This window comes from Dendrobates tinctorius, unplaced genomic scaffold (genome assembly GCF_039654945.1).
Source record: "Dendrobates tinctorius isolate UK_male_01 unplaced genomic scaffold, ASM3965494v1 ptg000087l, whole genome shotgun sequence".
NCBI classification, from domain to species: domain Eukaryota; kingdom Metazoa; phylum Chordata; class Amphibia; order Anura; family Dendrobatidae; genus Dendrobates; species Dendrobates tinctorius.
Window position 1 is genome coordinate 1,299,413 of NW_027361755.1, and position 19,393 is coordinate 1,318,805.

Consider the following 19,393-nt stretch of genomic DNA (forward strand, 5'->3'; position numbering starts at 1 on the left):
TCTTCACAAGGTTGCCACACACTGTTGTTGGTATGTTGGCCCATTCCTCCATGCAGATCTCCTCTAGAGCAGTGATGTTTTTGGCTTTTCGCTTGGCAACACGGACTTTCAACTCCCTCCAAAGGTTTTCTATAGGGTTGAGATCTGGAGACTGGCTAGGCCACTCCAGGACCTTGAAATGCTTCTTACGAAGCCGCTCCTTCGTTGCCCTGGCGGTGTGCTTTGGATCATTGTCATGTTGAAAGACCCAGCCACGTTTCATCTTCAATGCCCTTGCTGATGGAAGAAGGTTTGCACTCACAATCTCACGATACATGGCCCCATTCATTCTTTCATGTACCTGGATCAGTCGTCCTGGCCCCTTTGCAGAGAAACAGCCCCAAAGCATGATGTTTCCACCACCATGCTTTACAGTAGGTATGGTGTTTGATGGATGCAACTCAGTATTCTTTTTCCTCCAAACACGACAAGTTGTGTTTCTACCAAACAGTTCCAGTTTGGTTTCATCAGACCATTGGACATTCTCCCAAAACTCCTCTGGATCATCAAAATGCTCTCTAGCAAACTTTAGACGGGCCCGGACATGTACAGGCTTAAGCAGTGGGACACGTCTGGCACTGCAGGATCTGAGTCCATGGTGGCGTAGTGTGTTACTTATGGTAGGCCTTGTTACATTGGTCCCAGCTCTCTGCAGTTCATTCACTAGGTCCCCCCGCTTGGTTCTGAGATTTTTGCTCACCGTTCTTGTGATCATTCTGACCCCACGGGGTGGGATTTTGTGTGGAGCACCAGATCGAGGTAGATTATCAGTGGTCTTGTATGTCTTCCATTTTCTAATTATTGCTCCCACAGTTGATTTCTTCACTCCAAGCTGGTTGGCTATTGCAGATTCAGTCTTCCCAGCCTGGTGGGAAAATTTTGTTTCTGGTGTCCTTTGACAGCTCTTTGGTCTTCACCATAGTGGAGTTTGGAGTCAGACTGTTTGAGGGTGTGCACAGGTGTCTTTTTATACTGATAACAAGTTTAAACAGGTGCCATTACTACAGGTAATGAGTGGAGGAAAGAGGAGACTCTTAAAGAAGAAGTTACAGGTCTGTGAGAGCCAGAAATCTTGATTGCTTGTTTCTGACCAAATACTTATTTTCCACCATAATATGCAAATAAAATGAAAAAAAAACAGACAATGTGATTTTCTGGATTTTTTTTTCTCAGTTTGTCTCCCATAGTTGAGGTCTACCTATGATGTAAATTACAGACGCCTCTCATCTTTTTAAGTGGTGGAACTTGCACTATTGCTGACTGACTAAATACTTTTTTGCCCCACTGTACATAACAAGTTGTGAAACAAACATTTACAAAAAAATATATATAGTTATACAATATGCAGAGTGAAAGATACTAGTAAAGAATAAATCTTTCCATATCGATTTACAAGATAATCTATATTTTTACAATATCATAGGAAGATTATAATCTAAATAACTTTACATACAATTTTTTATATAACATTTTTTATAAAAATACTGATAGGTCAATCCGCTCATTTAGTCCCAAAGGACCTTGTGCGTTCGCTTTCAGGATCCATTTTGCTTCTTGTTGCAATAAAGCTTTGTCATGGTTACCTCCTTGAGGTGGAAAATTGACCTTTTCATGTTATATAAAAAATTGTATGTAAAGTAATTTAGATTATAATCTTCCTGTGATATTGTAAAAATATAGATTATCTTGTAAATCGATATGGAAAGATTTATTCTTTACTAGTATCCTGCACTCTGTATATTGTATAACTATATATTTTTTTTGTAAATGTTTGTTTCACAACTTGTTATGTATGTTAATTAGTAAGGTCTGTGATCCTATAAAGGGAATGACCTTTAGCTAATCCCCTCACCTGGACCCGTAGAAGCGAGTAATCGCGAAACGGCCGTTGTCCGGCACCTCCCTCCCCTAGCATTCCTCTACGTCCTGCATGTCCACACATTTGATGGAAATCGGTTTTTCAGCTACATCGCTGAGTGCTGCATATTGAAATATTCATGTTTTTTCATGCAAGCACCTCCATTTTTTTACTGAATTATATGCCGCAATACTTCAGATAAATAGCTCCGTCTGGTAATGTGGTGATTTGTGTGCCCTAGTATGCCGTTCATCTGTTTGCTCTTTGCTGGTACCATAATAGACCATCCAGACTAACAAGGTAATATGAACGGGTAACAAAAAATACTAAACATACAAATATACACACACAAATAACAGAGAAATGCATCGGGCAATGAAGGATGGGGTGAAAACAAAGTAGGAGAAGAAACGGAATTATTACACACTCAGGACCTAGCAACAGTCACAGATAAATCCACAAACCGCTTCCTCCAATAATAACCACCAACCTCCTCCCACCACGCAGCAAAAGCTATTTCTCTGGCAATGAGTGTTAGGGCCCCGTCACACATAGCGACGCACCAGCGATCCCGACAACGATATTACCTTGTCAGGATCGCTGGTGTGTCGCTACATGATCGCTGGTGAGCTGCCAAACAGGCAGCTTCACCAGCGATCAGCACCAGCGACAGGAGGATAACAAGCGACACACGTCGCTTAGTTACCCACTGTGTACCTTAGTTACTAGCGAGCTGGTTCGGGGAGCTGGTAACCAAGGTACACATCGGGTTTCTAAGCAGCACGCGGCACTTAGAAACCCGATGTTTACCTTGGTTACCAGCTCCCTGCACCAGCGCGCTGGTAACTAATGTTCACATCGGGTTTATAAGCGCTGCCTTAGTTCCCAGCTCCTGCTCGCTCATCGCTGGTCTTCCGCCTGTCACACGCAGCGATGCGTGCTGGCCAGCGGGAGACCAGCAATCAAAAAAATGTCCTGGCCATTCCAGGACGATCAGCGATAACCGGCAGGGGGGCTGGTCGCTGGTCAGTGTCACACACAGAGATCTCGCTGGTGAGATCGCTGTTGCGTCACAAAACTTGTGACTCAGCAGCGATCTCGCTAGCGAGATAGCTGTGTGTGACGGGGGCTTTAGCCAGGGCACAGATTGTATTGGAGATGGGAGTAGATAACAGTGTACAGCTGAGCCTTAACACAGGAAAGCTTCTCAACTGGGCAGATTAACCCCTGCACTGCTAAAACAAACTTACACCGTATAATATGAAGGTGCTTCTAATAAGCGCAAGAGTAGGAGAAATCAGACGCTGCTGTCTTTTGTCTCTTGTGTGTCTCGGTAAACCCGTGACCACAGGTGATTTGTGTTTGATGGTACAAATTCACAAACAAAAGCAATTGGTTTTTCCAAAATAGACACTTATTAACTATCTATGGGATAGGTAATAAGTGTCTGCTGAGATTACTACTACAGGGACTCCCAACAGAGCACAAGAATATGATTTCCCTTATTTCCTGTCTAAATGAAGCAGCAGTCCTGCATGCACGTTACCGCTTCATCAAAAGTCTATGGAGCTGACTGGGATAACGGAGTACAGTGCACATGCTCAACTACCACTCTATGTAAAAGGGAATGGAAGAAAAGTGACAATTCTTTTACCCCAGCAGTTGTTTTCCTCTGTCAAAAAATGAGTAGCAAAAACTATACTTTTGGTTGTTTCTTGAGCTTGCTGCTTTATAATTGAAGCGTGTTTTAAAAAACCCATGAACAATAAAGCACTAAAAGAAGTGCTTATCAACTGTGTGACCAGCAATGCTTTGAGGTACAGATATCCTTATAGATTAATTAAGATGTATAATAGGTTTTAGTATGTAATCAAAAATGAACCAATTCTTAATTTTATTTTTTTGAAAAAAACATTGCTGTTTACTATATAGCAAAGATTGTTTAGAAATCTAGAGCATGTTATGGCTGCAAAATATATAGAAACCTGAGCCTGGGTTATGCTTGCTTCAAACTAACAATGTGAACAGGGTCAGTTTTATTCATATTGTACATATGTATTATACGGGAAGTTTTTTTTTCTTTTTTTTTCCCTATAATACCTGAATATGTTATTTATTGAGGTTTAGGACAGGAGTTTGTCATATATCTCTAACACTAATAGAGATGAATTGATGGTACACACCTGACTTAAGTGCTTTTTAGTTCCTGACATTCAGTTAGGCTAGTTGAGTATCATACCAGCAAAGAGCAAAACAGATGAACGGCATACTAGGGCACACAAATCACCACATTAACAGACGGAGCTATTTATCTGAAGTATTGCGGCATATATTTCAGTCAAAAAACGGAGGTGCTTGCATGAAAAAACATGAATATTTCTGTCAGAGACACCGCACTACACTTGCTCATGTCCTGAGTACAGAAGCAGTGTTAAAAAATACCTGTGGAGCGGGCAGCAGAGGTGACAAAGCGTGCTACAAGCTAATAGTGTCAGGGTCCAGTCAGCGCTGGAAAGTAAAGAGGCACGGGACCTGCGGACACTGAAAATGAGCAAGCTTGCACAGGACCTATGGTCATGTGACTGCAAGGGGGCGGGGCTTAGCGTCAGAGAAGCCAGAGAACTCAGATTATGGTAAAGCAGAAGTCATGTACAGTACAGACCAGTGAGGTACAGGAGGGATAAACAGACGGGAGGTCAGACAAAGCCAAAGGTCATACACAGGATCACAGTACAGTACCAGGGAGGAGATAATCAGGACCAAGCAGAGATCAAAACCAAACAGACATAGGAGGTACCAGGCAGAATCCAAAGCGATATCCAGAGAACAGACCGAGTCATACACAGAGAATCAAGTAACCAGAACACAGCACAAACACACTCAGGGGTCACCACACAATGCCAAGGGCGAAAGTATAACTGACGGGGGATGGGAGCGTCCTGAGGCTATAAGAAGCCTCCCCCAGAACCAGGGAGAGGCCACAATCATAGCCCCAGGTGTGCAGGTAAGCCTGCATCGGGATCACAACCTTTAACCCCAGAAATGCCAGTCATCAGCACTGGTTCCAGACATTAACCCCACGTGTGCGAGTCAAACCCGCACTGAGATCATGACAATTTCAATGTGAAGCGAAAAAAGAAATATGCAGCACTCACTGATATAGCTGAAAAACTGTGCGTCTTTATTTCACATAAATTCCATCAGTAGATGTGTGGACATGCAGGACATTAGAGGAATGCTAGGGGAGGGAGGTGCCGGACAACGGCCGTTTCGCGATTACTCGCTTCTACGGGTCCAGATGAGTATCCTATTAGATGATGGCAACCAATCAGATGCTTGTTTTCTATTTTCTAATTTTAATTTGCAATAAATGTATAAAAAAATTATCTTTTTTTCATGATATGTGAAATAAATTTATTTGGTTACTTTTTTCCCCGCAGTATAAATTAATGAATTATGTGAATTATATCTAATTACGGTATATTTATTTTATGTGTTAGGTCGTTTTGAAGAAGAATTTATTAAGATGCGTATGGAGAGGTTACAGGCTTGGATGTCTCGAATGTGCAGACATCCAGTTGTATCAGAGAGTGAAGTTTTCCAGCAGTTTCTTGCTTTCCGAGACGAGAAGGTATGTAAACACAGCTTACATGGTTGGGTTTTCTTTTAATAGCATTTCATTTCTTAGCTTGCTTCGATGCATTGTTTTTAACAGGTTAATTTGTCAAGGTTTCTAGTTATCATCTTTTTTTACTTATGACCTGGATATAAACATGATATGTGATTGAAAAAGTAGATCTTCATGAACTAAAAATATTCTGAAGTTATTTGGACACTACATTGCGGAACACAGGAACCATGGATAATATGCTGCCTCAAGGAGAATGACACTAAGAATACATCATAGACAGAGTAGTGAGGAGCTTTCTCATCTTTAAGCACCTCGTCTCTCATCTCTCTAAGAGGTTCTTACACAATCTGCTATAAACCTATGTAGAAAAGAGAAAGTCCTCTAAGAATGGATTGTACGATAAGTACTGTAAATAATATTTATTAGAACATACAATTAAAAGATTAAAAGAACGATTGGAGATGTAAACAGACCATACAGGAAATGGAACAAGCAAACACTGGACAAATGGTTATGTTGTGTCAGAGAAATTATGCAGCAAGTATATCCAAGATTGTACAATAATTGTAACCTACTGCAGAGTAAACTCTAATTGTAGCAGACAAATGTATAGGATAGAGAACAATAATATTCTAATAAACTGCAGAGTGCAAATAATTAGAGTATAGGAAGGGATACAAATAAACCGGACACTGCTGGGATTTTTCTCTGGTGACTCCTAATTAGATTGGTAATACATATATAGTGGATAAACTGGCATAAAATGCATGATTCATAGGAGAATCCAGAGACAAAAAATGCACACCATATCTCAATGTCAAAAATGAATCAATAGTAAAACAAATAAACATATAAGTAAGAGCCAGGAAAGTATAGATACCCAAAGTGCAGAAGATTACAGTGTGTAACCCCTTGAAGCACGTTTCAATGTTTTTCTTCCTCAGCTATAGAAATGTTAAGTATTCTTCAACGTCCAAATGTATTAATTTCTGTGAGGCACATGTGGTTTCAACATGCTCACTGCACCCCTAGATGAATTTATTGAGAGGTATAGTATGTAAAATGATGTCTCTTATGGGGAGTTGCTGTTCTTGCACCTCAGGGGCTCTGCCAATTTGACATGGCACCCTCAAACCATTTCAGCAAAATCTGAGCTCCAATATGGTTCTTCCCTTCTGAGCTTTGCACTGTGCCTCAAAAGTAGTTTTCAACCACATATGAGGTATCTGTGTACTCAGGAAAAATTGCACAACAAATTTTGGGGTCCATTTTGATTTTTGTGAAAATTAAATATTTTGGGTAAAACCAACATTTTTGCAAAAAAAAGTTTTTGTTTTTTTTTCCATTTTCACAGTTCAACATTATAAACTTCTGTAAAGCCCCTGGAGGTTCAAGGTGCTCAGCACACATCTAGATGCATTCCTTGAGGGGTCTAGTTTCCATAATGCGGTCACTCGTGGAGGGTTTCCACTGTTTAGGCACAACAAGGATTCTCCAAACGCAACATGGTGTCCGCTAATTTTGCATTCAAAAAGTCAAACTGTGTTCCTTCCCTTCCGAACCATGCTGTGTGCCCAAATAGTAGTTTTACTCCACATATTGGGTATCTGCATACTCATGAGAAATTGCACAACAAATTTCAACCTTGTGAAAATGCAAAATTTTGGGCTAAAGTATATTTTTTTGCGAAAAAATATAAAATGTTAATTTTTTCCTACCGCATTGCTTTAATTCCTGTGAAGCACCTTAAGAGTTAATAAACTTCTTGAATGTGGGTTTTGAGCACCTTGATGGGTGCATTTTTTTTGAATAGTGTTACTTTTGGGTATTTTCTGTCATAGTGACCCCCCAATGTCACTTTGAATGTCATGTGGTCCCTAATAAATGGTTTTGTAAATTTTGTTGGAAAAATTAGAAATTGCTGATCAACTTTTAGTCCTTTTAACTTGTTAACAACAAAAAAATATGTTTAAAAAATGGAGGTGTAAAGTAGATATGTGGGAAATGTTATTTATTAACTTTTTTGTTTGACATAGCTCTCTGGTTTAAGAGCTAAGAATTAAAAGTATGAAAATTGCGACATTTTCTCCAAATTTCCGAAATTTTCACAAATAAACGCAAGTTGTATCAAACAAATTTTACCGCTATCATGAAGTGCAATATGTCATAAGAACACAGTCTCAAAATCACAAGGATCTGTTTGAAGCTTTCCAGAGTTATTACTCCATAAATTGACGCTGGTCCTAATTGTAAAATTTGGCCTGGTCATGAAGGTGAAAACAGGCTTGGTGGGTGAAGAGGTTAAAACTGTTTATTTAGATTGTTCAGAATACTTTATATGGTATATGAATATGGCAGATTCTATGAATGCTGATATGATCCTATATGCGTAATATCCTAATTAGCTTTATGAAATAACCTGGTGCCCTAAATATGCTGAATAACAATAGGTGATCTTATTTATATCTAATAGGAGTGGAAGACCGGGAAGAGGAAAGCCGAGAAGGATGAACTAGTTGGCTGTATGATTTTTTCTACAATCGAGCCAGAAGCTGCTGACTTGGACTTGATAGAAGTGTAATGTTTTTGTATCTATTTAGACCAAGGTTTTAGATTTAATGCTTCAAATCTGCAAACATTGAAAGATTAATTTTCTTGCTAGTATGGTACTACAAATCTGTTTTTCATCACAACTCTATAATGCAATTAGAGTCATCTTTTAAGGCATTGTTTGATCTTGAATAATTGTCCTACATTTACAAAACAGTTTATACCATTACATAGTCTTAAAATGCTGCAAGTAATGATCAACATTTTAATAGAAATTACAGTTGGGTCTGTCTGCACAAAGTGACTGTTAAAACTAACTACATGCGCTTAGTGCACCTTCCCACCTACCGTATATACTAGAATATAAGCCGAGATTTCCAGCCCAAAAATTGGGCTGAAAGTCCCCCTCTCGTCTTATATTCGAGTCATATACAAAGGGGGTCGGAGGGGGAGGGGGGGCGGGGGTGTCAGGTCATACTTACCTGTCCTGACGCTGTCTCTTGAGCCCCCAGCTTCTCCCCGTGCTCTCTCTTCCTGCCTTCAGCGGTCACATGGTGCCGCTTATTAAAACTCATGAATATGCGCATATTCATGAGTTTTAATGAGCGGTACCACATGACCGCTGAAGGCAGGAAGAGAGAGCGTGGAGAAGCTGGGGGCTCAAGACACAGCGTCAGGACGGGTAAGTATAGCGATACTCACCTGTCCTGCGTCCAGGGCTGCTTGCTGCTGTCTGTCATCGGTCAGTGACTTCAGACAGCAAAGGGTGCGGTGACGTGGTTAGTGCGCGCCGCGCCCCCTGCAGTCTGAACGTCACTGACTGATGACGTGGCAGATAGCGGTGAGCAGCCATGGACGCAGGACAGGTGAGTATCTGACACCCAGCGACGGAGAGGTGAGTATGTCATTTTTTTTATTTTTACATGCAGCAGCAGCAGCATGGGGGCAGCATATGGGGGAATAATCTATGGAGCTTCTTCTGGGGTCAGCATATGGGGGAATAATCTGGAGCTTCTTATGGGGTCACCATATGGGGGAACAATCTATGGAGCTTCTTATGGGGGCTGCATATGGGGGAATAATCTATGGAGCTTCTTCTGGGGACACCATATGGGAGAATAATCTATGGAGCATTTCCCACCCTAGGCTTATACTCGAGTCAATAAGTTCTCCCAGTTTTTTGTGGCAAAATTAGGGGGTCGGCTTATACTCGGGGCGGCTTATACTCGAGTATATGCGGTACTTGTTTTCCTGCAATCTGTGCCCTCCTCTTGCTTTTGTATAGCCAAAATTGTTAATCAAAGAAAATTGGGCAGAAACAGAGGAAAAATAAGAAGGTGGGAAGCTAGAAATACGCTCAAATATATGCTCAAATACGCCAGGGGTGCACTGTGTGCTTGTGGTGGTTTGAATAGTTATGTTATAATGACACTCTTTTAAAGGTTTTGTCCAGGATTAGAAAAACATGTCTTCCTTTCTTCCAAACATATTATACAACTTAATAGAGCTGAGCTGAATTTCCACACACAACCTGGATGTGCTGTTTTTGCTACAATGCAGACATATTTTTCGAATCCAAAGCATTCTCTGTAAAAGTGGTTGTCTGGGACTGTTACAAAAGTCTGGAGTCACACTCTATATAACTTCAGATTACCAAATCATGACTGCGTGCAGTGTGCATGCTGTTAAAGCGAACCTGTCAGCAATTTTGGCCGATATAAGATGCGTCCACTGCCTTTTAGGGCTTCTCTACAGCATTCTATAATGCAATTCTTTAATGCTGTAGATAAGCCCCCTGATCTGACCTGAAAGATAAGAAATATAACTTACCTGGGGGTCGGTCCGGTCTGGTGGGTGTCTTAGGTCCGGGTCCGGCGCCTCCAATCTTCTTGCGATGCCACCCTCCTGCTTGCTTCGTGGCTTCCCGGCATCACGCTCCTGCGCAGGCATACGTCTCTGCTCTGTTGAGGGCAGAGCAAAGTACTGCAGTGTGCAGGTGCCGGGAAAGGTCAGAGAGGCCCTGCTCATTGCAAGAATTTGCAGGAGCGCAATGCCGGGGAGCCTGTGAAGCAAGCAGGAGGGCGGCATAGCAAGAAGATGGGAAGCGCCGGACCTGGTCCTGTGACATCCATCGGACAGGACCCCCCCAGGTGAGTATAAGAAGTCACCAGGTTCCCTTTGAGATTCCCTGAAATTCTGCGTACTATTCAATGGTCACATGACTGCATGTATGTAATTTGCATACTTGCAGTCACATACTGACTAGTCAAATGGCTTCTCTAAATTCTCATTTTTTACTCTTCGCCACGACAGCACCCACTGGAGGTATCGGATCCGCCCATTTGGAACAGGAAACCCTACAGGAAAGATAAAAGGGGCGGTCCGCCTTTCCTCCTCAGTTTTGGTTTCCTGTTCCAAATGGAGCAGGATCCTGCAGGATCTTACCTGGGCCATGCATCCGCCTGTGCGGTCTCTTCGGGAACGGCAGGGGCTGCGGTCCGGAAGCAGCGTCGGGGGAGACTCCGTTTGACGGCTCCCCCCTCGTCTGGTGGCATAGTGGTAATGGCCGGGTCCGGGGAGGGCCGCCCGGCCTTAACAGGGAGCGCGCCGGTCTGGCATCCGGGAGATCCCTCCCCCCCCCCATCCCCATCGGTGGGGGTATAGCATGGATGGTGAGGCCATGTGCGCGTGAGCCGCGCGTGTCAATAGCGGTGGCGCGGGAGCAGGCCGGCGCCCGACGCTCCTATACTCCGGAAGTAATGGTTGAACTTCCGGGGTAAGATGGCGATGACGCGGCGCATGCGCCCTGTGACAGGGCGACTTCCGGGGGTACGATGAGAGTATAGATAAAACAGCGCTGCAACGTTGGAACATGTCGTCCCCCGCAGAGTCGCAGACCCCAGCAGGGGATTCAGCTGGGGGCAACTCCACCAGGGACCGCAGCGCCAGGACAGAGACTGCCCGCAGGAGCGAGGCAGCAGAAACCCGATCCAAACCGTCTCAGCCATCCGAACCGGTATTAAGCTTCACTGGGTGAGTGTGCAAAGCATATGCTCTACCTATTAAGCTAACCTCCTCTCCCCCCCCCTCCCCTCCCCCCTCTCTTTACCTTTGACCTCCCGCTTCAGTCAAAGAAAAAAGGAAAAACAAAACATAAAGAATGCGCATTATGTTCAGAGCCTCTCCCTGACTCCTACCCCAAAAAACTCTGCAAACAATGCATTAAAGAGACCAGGCAGGGGTCGACGATATCTTCTAAGGATATCCGAGCCATAATTAGGGAGGAAATACAAGCCATCAACCGCGCCAGCACTCCCGCAGAGTCCAGTCATAGAAAACAGGTCATTGTTAGTTCAGAGTCAGAGGAAAAACAGGAGTTAAACTCAGGCTCCGCATCCACGTCCTCATCGTCATCCTCGGAGATGGAAGGACGCGCATGTTTTCCACTGGACAGCGTAGATAACCTGGTAAAAGCGGTTAGAAATACTATGGGGTGTGAAGAGGAAAGGGGAGCCCAGACCGCGCAGGACATTGTTTGCGGGATTGGCAGAGAAAAAGAGGAGATCATTTCCAGTAATACCGGCAATTAAAGATCTCATCAAAAGGGAGTGGGAAAAACACGACCAGAGGGGTTTTCTCCCATCCGCTTCAAAACGGAAGTACCCGTTCACTGATGAAGATCTATTAAAATGGACTAAAATACCAAAGGTGGACGCTGTCATATCCTCCACTTCCAAACAAACCTCGATCCCGGTCGAGGACGCAGGATTGTTAGCAGACCCATTGGACCGAAAGGCTGAATCTTCGCTCAAAAGGTCCTGGGAGTCCACCACCGGGGTATTCAAACCCGCAATAGCAAGCACATGTACTGCTAGGTCAATGCTGGTATGGCTAGATCAATTAGACCAGCAGATTGAGCAAAGAGTGTCAAGGGAGAAACTGCGTGCAGCCATCCCGTTGATAAGAGGTGCAGCTGCCTTTATGGCAGATGCTTCAGCGGACACCCTAAGACTGGCAGCGAGGTCGGCAGCCCTGGTGAATAACGCCAGACGCACGCTTTGGATAAAGAGCTGGAAAGGGGATGCACAGTCAAAATCCAAAATTAGTGCAACCCCATGCGAGGGTGAGTTCCTCTTCGGAAAAGCCTTAGACGAAATTCTCGCCAAGGCAAAAGAAAGAAAAAAGGCCTTCAGTGATTCTCCCATTCCGTTTTATAGGAAAACCTTTAAAAGACGGCCATTCGGGAGAAGGAGACAATCGGACAGAACGAGATGGGCCACGAAAGACGAAAAGCAGAAGGGTACCATCTTCAGAGGGCCAACATATAGGAGAGATAAAAATTAAAAGTTTAGACCCACCAGTTGGGGGCAGATGAAAATTTTTTTTTACCAAATGGGAACAAATTACGTTAAACCCATGGATTTTGAATATAATCAAGGAAGGAATAAAGATTGAATTCCTTCGAATCCCCTATGAGTTCTTTGTTATAACTCGCCTTAATTCCTCACTTCAGCAAAAGGCCCTCGAAGACGAGATTCGAGTCCTGCTAGCTAAAAAAGTTTTAGTTGACGTCCCTGAGGAACAACGGGGTAGAGGCTTTTACTCTCCCCTGTTTTTGGTGTCTAAACCAGACGGTACATTTAGAACCATTATTAATTTAAAGAAGCTAAATTCATTTATAAAAAATTATAAATTCAAAATGGAATCAATCAGATCCACTATAAAGCTTCTTTTCCCAAATTGCGTAATGGCAGGGATTGATTTAAAAGATGCTTATTATCATCTCCCTATACACAACAAATTCCAGAAATACCTAAGAGTCGCAGTGGAAGTCGAGGGAAGGATTCATCATTTCCAATACGCGGCAATGCCCTTCGGGCTTTCCACGGCACCAAGAATATTTACCAAGGTGATGGCAGAAGTGATGGCCTACCTTCGCCAAAAGGACACACTAATTGTGCCATATCTAGACGACTTCCTAATAATTGGGAATTCAGTCAAACAATGTACTGAACGCGTGACTGACGCAATCTCCTCTTTTCAGAGCCTTGGCTGGATCATCAATATCCAAAAGTCCAGACTCGATCCGCAATCTCTCCAGACATTTCTAGGATTTCAACTAGATTCCTTGACCTAGAGATGTCTACTACCCCAGGTAAAAATCATCCTCACAAAGCAAAAAATACAAGCAGCTATAGATAAACCACGTGTATCCTTAAGAGGAGCAATGTCACTATTAGTATCACTAAATTCTTGCTCCCGGCAGTCCGGTGGGCCCAGTACCATGTCCGTACGCTACAACACCAGATCCTCCAGGAGGATAAGCGACATAGTGGTCATTTACAGAGCAAAATAACCCTGTCACAAGAAGTCTTGACTTCCCTAGAGTGGTGGTTAGACGATGACCATTTATGTTCAGGAGTTCCATGGGTTATAGTTCCATCCTGTATCGTAACCACCGATGCCAGTCCCCAGGGCTGGGGAGCCCACATGGAGAATGGGTTTTATCAGGGAAGGTGGAGTAAAGAGGAATGTGATTACTCATCTAATTTAAAAGAACTGACTGCAGTGTTCTATGCTCTATACAACTTCCTTCCGCAGCTCCAACAGAAGCATGTAAGGATCCTGTCGGACAATACCACCACAGTGGCATATATAAACAGACAAGGAGGAACTCGATCAGAGACTCTGATGTCTTCAGCGGCAAGAATTTTAAACTTAGCAGAAAACTATTTTTTGTCCCTCTCGGCCCTTCATATAAGAGGCGAGAGCAATCAAAAGGCAGACTTCCTAAGCCGTCACACTCTACGACAAGGAGAGTGGTGCCTCAATCGGAAGGTCTTCAGGGACATAGTAGCCGCATGGGGACAACCCGAGGTGGATCTTTTCGCCACAAGGGAGAACAGGCAGATAAAAACCTTTGCCTCCCTATCTCCGTCAGATCACCCAAACATACTGGACGCCTTTCTAGTTCCATGGAATTTCAACCTAGCGTATGCATTCCCTCCATTGATCCTCCTACCTCAAGTAATTCGGAAGATCAAAGACGACAAAGCAAGAATAATCTTAATAGCACCGTTCTGGCCAAAAAGACCGTGGTTTTCGTGGCTGCAGATTATGTCGATAACAGATCCTTGGGTCCTTCCGACTGCCAATCTACTCTCCCAAGGCCCCTTTTTCCACCCTCAAGTGCTCAGCTTGCACTTGACGGCGTGGAATTTGAGAGGCAGTTATTGAGAACAAGAGGATTCTCGGAGTCCTTAATTGCTACACTACTACAAAGTAGAAAACAGTCCACAACCCAAATTTACACTAGAATATGGAAAAAATTTCTTCAATTCCATACAGTACCTCATACAACAGAAGTTCCGATAATCCCAATCTTGGAATTTCTGCAGAAAGGGAAAGACTTATGCTTAGCAGTAAATACACTGAGAGTACAAATATCGGCATTAGGAGCACTATATGGCCATAATATAGCAGGCAACAAGTGGATAACTCGTTTTATTACAGCATGTGAACGAATAACTCCAATCCACATACCCTCCGTCCCTACATGGGATCTAAATCTGGTCTTAGACGCCCTAACGGTAGACCCCTTTGAGCCGATCGACACAATACCCTTCAAATACTTAGCACTTAAAATGGCCCTCTTAGTATCACTGACCTCAGCTAGAAGAGTGGGTGATATTCAGGCCTTGTCAATAGATCCACCTTTTTTCCAAGAATACCAAGACAGATTAGTATTAAAACCAGACCCTGCCTACCTGCCAAAAGTGGCAACAAAATACCATAGATCTCAGGAGATACTCCTCCCAACCTTCTATAAAAATCCCTCTACTCCGGAAGAGCAGAAGTTCCATACTCTGGACGTCAAAAGAACTGTCCTAAAATATATTGAGAGGTCCAACAGTTGGAGGCAGAGCAGGGCCCTATTTGTTTCATTTCAGGGCTGTAAGAAGGGGTATGGAGTCACGAAGAGCACCATTTCCCGGTGGATCAGAGAGGCCATTCGTTTAGCCTACTCCGCAAAAAACGAAGATCCTCCAGGGAACATCAGGGCGCATTCCACCAGGGCAATGGCAACCTCTTGGGCGGAAAAGGGAGATGTTCCGATTGAAACTATATGTAAGGCGGCAGTTTGGTCATCCCCTTCTACCTTCTATAAGCACTACAGACTTGATCTTTCGTCAACCTCTGACTTAAGCTTTGGCAGGACTATCCTTGGCACGGTGGTCCCACCCAGGTGATGGTCTCTGGAATCTCTCCAGTGGGTGCTGTCGTGGCGAAGAGTAAAAAGCCGGATTACTTACCGGTAATGCTCTTTTAATGAGTCCACGACAGCACCCGTTCACTTCCCCCCCTAAAGATATCAATAGTTAAAGTATTACCAAATAATGGATAAGAAAGATGTTAAAATAAAAGAACATTGCCTAATCCTTGGCGGTCCTTCTGGTACTCTGAAACGTAAAACTGAGGAGGAAAGGCGGACCGCCCCTTTTATCTTTCCTGTAGGGTTTCCTGTTCCAAATGGGCGGATCCGATACCTCCAGTGGGTGCTGTCGTGGACTCATTAAAAGAGCATTACCGGTAAGTAATCCGGCTTATTGTGAAAAAGGAAATGAGTACATCATTTTCTGGTGTATACGTCTACTGGAGATGGACACCCAGACACAGTCTATTGCGTCCTGAGTGTTCACCTCCAGTAGACGTACACGCTCGAAAATGATGCACGTCAGAGCACACATTCACTAATTCAGCACCATTCTAACCTATGGCTCCTTCAGCACATACATCTGAATCCTGTTTTGTAGGTGGTTCAGGTGCAAGCCCCTACTTGACCAGCGAATGTGGGCAAAAACGATGTGTGAAAGGAGTCTTACAGGCGCGAGTGGAGCTCAGCTCTGTCCACTGTTGTTAACCTGTTAAATGCTACTGTCAATCTGTGACAGTAGCATCTACAGCAAACAGCCCAGGAGGCACGCCATTCTAAGTGCATGGGGAAACAAAAGGGGATCTTTAACTCATGTCTTATGGCTAAATGATGGCTGAGTTAGGGTCCCGTTTCACATAGTGCCGCTCCAGCGATCCCGACAACGATACGACCTGGTAAGGATTGCTGGTGTGTCGCTAGTAAGCTGTCAAACAGGCAAATCTATTCAACGATGCAGCAATGATACGGCGATCCGTATAACGACCTCGGCGGTCGTTGGTACCTTATCACACAGCAGCTATTCTCACGACTCACGCCTGCGTCCCTGAGTTCTGCGTTGCCAACGAGGTCGCTCCTCAACGTCAAACACAGCGATGCATGCTGGCCAGCGGGACGCCAACTATCAAAAGATGGCCCAGGACATTCGAGCACGATCAGCGATATCCAGCAAAGGGGGGGGCGGTCGCCGCTGTGTGTCATACGTAGCGAGATGGCTGGCGAGGTCGCTGTTGTGTCACAAAATCTGTGACGTTTCAGCGATCTCGCTATTGATCTCGTTATGTGAGACGGGGCCTTTACTTTATGACGTAACAAGGAAGGAATAGTATTCTTTATGCCATAAATATCAACTTGCTTAGAACAGAGCATTTTTTACTGAAGATAATTATGTATCAATTTTACACAAGTGTCATATTACTGTAAATGAATCCTTATATGAAAGCAGCAGTTTCAAATATACAGTGTGTATAAAAAGTTTACACACTGCTGTTTACTTGCCAGATTTTTAACATGTGAAAATATCACATTAAAAATAATCATCCCAAAACTTTTTGTGAATAAAGAATAGCTTCACCAGAAGAAGATCAAAGTTTTGGAATGACCTAGTCAGAGCCCAGACCTGAATCCAGTTTAAAAGTCTATGGGCTGACAGATTTAGAGTGATCCTGGGAGAAATAGTAGGCAATCATTGTCAATTCTAGATGTGCCATGCTGATAGACTTTTATCCAAAGAGACTGCTGTCATAAATTCAAAGGGTACTTCAACAAAGTATTTAACCCTTTTCCCACCTTAGACCTATAGTTACGTCTAAGGTGGGCTCCCCCTGTTTGTTGCTGGCTTTGGCAGTGAGCCCGCAACTTTTCCGGCACTTGTGAGCTGATTTGTACAGCTGAAATGTGCCCCTAACTGCCGTGGGTGGAATCGCGATCCACCCGCAGCTGTTAACATGTTAGATGCCACAGTCAATCTGTCAGTGGCATGTAAAATGCTCGCACTGCAAGCGCGTCATTAATCCTGCCCATCGACGCCTGTGTCACATGACCACAGGTCGCTGATGAGTTGGCATGACAACCCAGGGTCAGCAGGAGAGCCCTGTGGTTGCCATTGCCGGATAGCTATGAGCACCTGCCTTGCGGATGATCGCAGCTTCTAGTCTACCATTGAGACTATTGAAGCAAGTGAAAAGTACAAAAAAAAGTTTTTAAAAAATATTTTTTAAAAAAACATAAAAGTTAAAATCAACCGCCCAATTGCCCCATTCAAAATAAAATCATAAAGAAAAAAATACATATATTTGGTATTGCCGCATTCAGAATCGCCCGATCTATCAATACAGTATATAAAAAGAATTAATCCAATCGGTAAACAACCTAACGAGAAAAAAAAGTAAAAACGCCAGAATTAAGTTTTTTATGTCGCCGCAACATTGCATTAAAATGCAATAACGGGCGATCAAAATATTATATCTGCACCAAAATGGTATCAATAAAAACGTCAGCTTGGTACGCAAAAAATAAAAAAGTAAGCTCTCACCCATTCCTTGATCACAAAAAATCTATGCATGTTTGGTATCTATGAACTTGTAATGACCTGGAGAATCATAATGGCAGGTCAGTTTTAGCATTTAGTGAACATGGTGAAATAGCAAAACAAAAAACAAGTGTGGGAATTGCACTTTTTTTTGCAATTTCACCGCACTTTGATTTTTTTTCCTTTTTCCAGTACCCTGTATGGCAAAACTAGTGGTGTCGTTCAAAAGTACAACTCGTCCCGCAAAAAACAAGCCCTCACATGGTCATATTGACGGAAAAATAAAGTTATGGCTCTGGGAAGAAGGGGAGCAAAAAACAAACTCAAAAACAGAAAAACCCAAGGTGAAGGGGTTCAGGGTGTGCATATTTTTGCAACCATATTTTTTTTACAAGTCCTTTTTATTTCTATTTTTCTTACCTGACTAAAAAAATAGGATAGCAAGGTGGATTATCTCCGCGCTGCTTGAAAGATAGAAGTCCAAATGGATATTCCGATGAAAAAGTGTCTTTATTCAACGCGTTTTGGAGTACTATGACTCCATCAGGAAACCACAAAAGTATAATGATATACTTTTGTGGTTTCCTGATGGAGTCATAGTACTCCGAAACAAGTTGAATAAAGACACTTTTTCATCGGAATATCCATTTGGACTTCTATCTTTCAAGCAGCGCGGAGTTAATCCACCTTTTTATCCCATTTTTTTTTTACTCTGGCTGGTCACGAGGAGACCGTGGATCTGCAGCAGTTAATATTTTTATGAGCCTGTGTTTGGTCTCTATCTGGTGAGTAAAATCTGATTAGAGGTATCTCTTAATACCCAGATAAGACCCTATTGCGCTTTTAAGAGCCTTTTACACATAGCGAGATCGCTAATGATATTATCGCTAAAGCATCACCGATTTTGTGACGCAACAGCGATATCGCTAGCGATCTCGCTACATGTGACACTTAACTGCGACCGTCCCCCCCCGCTAGATATCGCTGATCGCACTCGAACGTCCTGGGCCATTTCCTCCTCGTTGGCGTCCCGCTGGCGCCGACTAGCGACGCATGGACGCAGGTGGAAGTCGTAATCATCGCTGCCGTGTGACAGGGAGGAGCGACCACCGAGCATTGCTGAATCGTTGCTGCGTCACTGGAGAATCTGCCTGTTTGGCAGCTCACTAGCGACCATTTAGCGATGCACCAGCGATCCTGACCGGGTCGTATTGTTGTCGGGATCGCTGGTGCATCGCTAAATGTAACGGGACCCTTACTTTCCTTCCAGCTTTTTATTTATTTTTCTTCCCTGAAAGATTTTAGCTTTTTTCAGTTGAGTTGTGCAATTATGGGTTAATAGTGGAAAAGGTTATGAAATTATTCTTCTTGGCATTATTTTTTTACATGGCAAAAACCTGGCATTTTAACAGGGCTGTATAGACTTTTTATATCCACTGTATATGTATCAGTTCACACCAATATAAATCCACTAGCTATGAACCCCTTCTACGCCCGAGTGGTGGGCATTTTTATTGTTATATGGTCTGCAATCCTTGTATGTGCTGCACCCCTCATCCCTATGCTGGTATG

General features: G+C 43.3%; 1 protein-coding gene across 4 annotated transcripts in view; it reads left to right on the forward strand.

Moving 5' to 3' along the window:
• SNX9 (sorting nexin 9) overlaps window positions 1–19,393 on the forward strand; it is a 555,224-nt gene that overhangs the window by 361,468 nt on the left and 174,363 nt on the right. For all 4 annotated transcript variants that reach the window (XM_073585703.1, XM_073585704.1, XM_073585702.1 and 1 more), the window contains 2 exons: window positions 5,398–5,528; window positions 8,002–8,105. In XM_073585703.1, coding sequence (XP_073441804.1) covers window positions 5,398–5,528; window positions 8,002–8,105 — 235 coding nt within the window. The remainder of the gene's footprint in view (window positions 1–5,397; window positions 5,529–8,001; window positions 8,106–19,393) is intronic.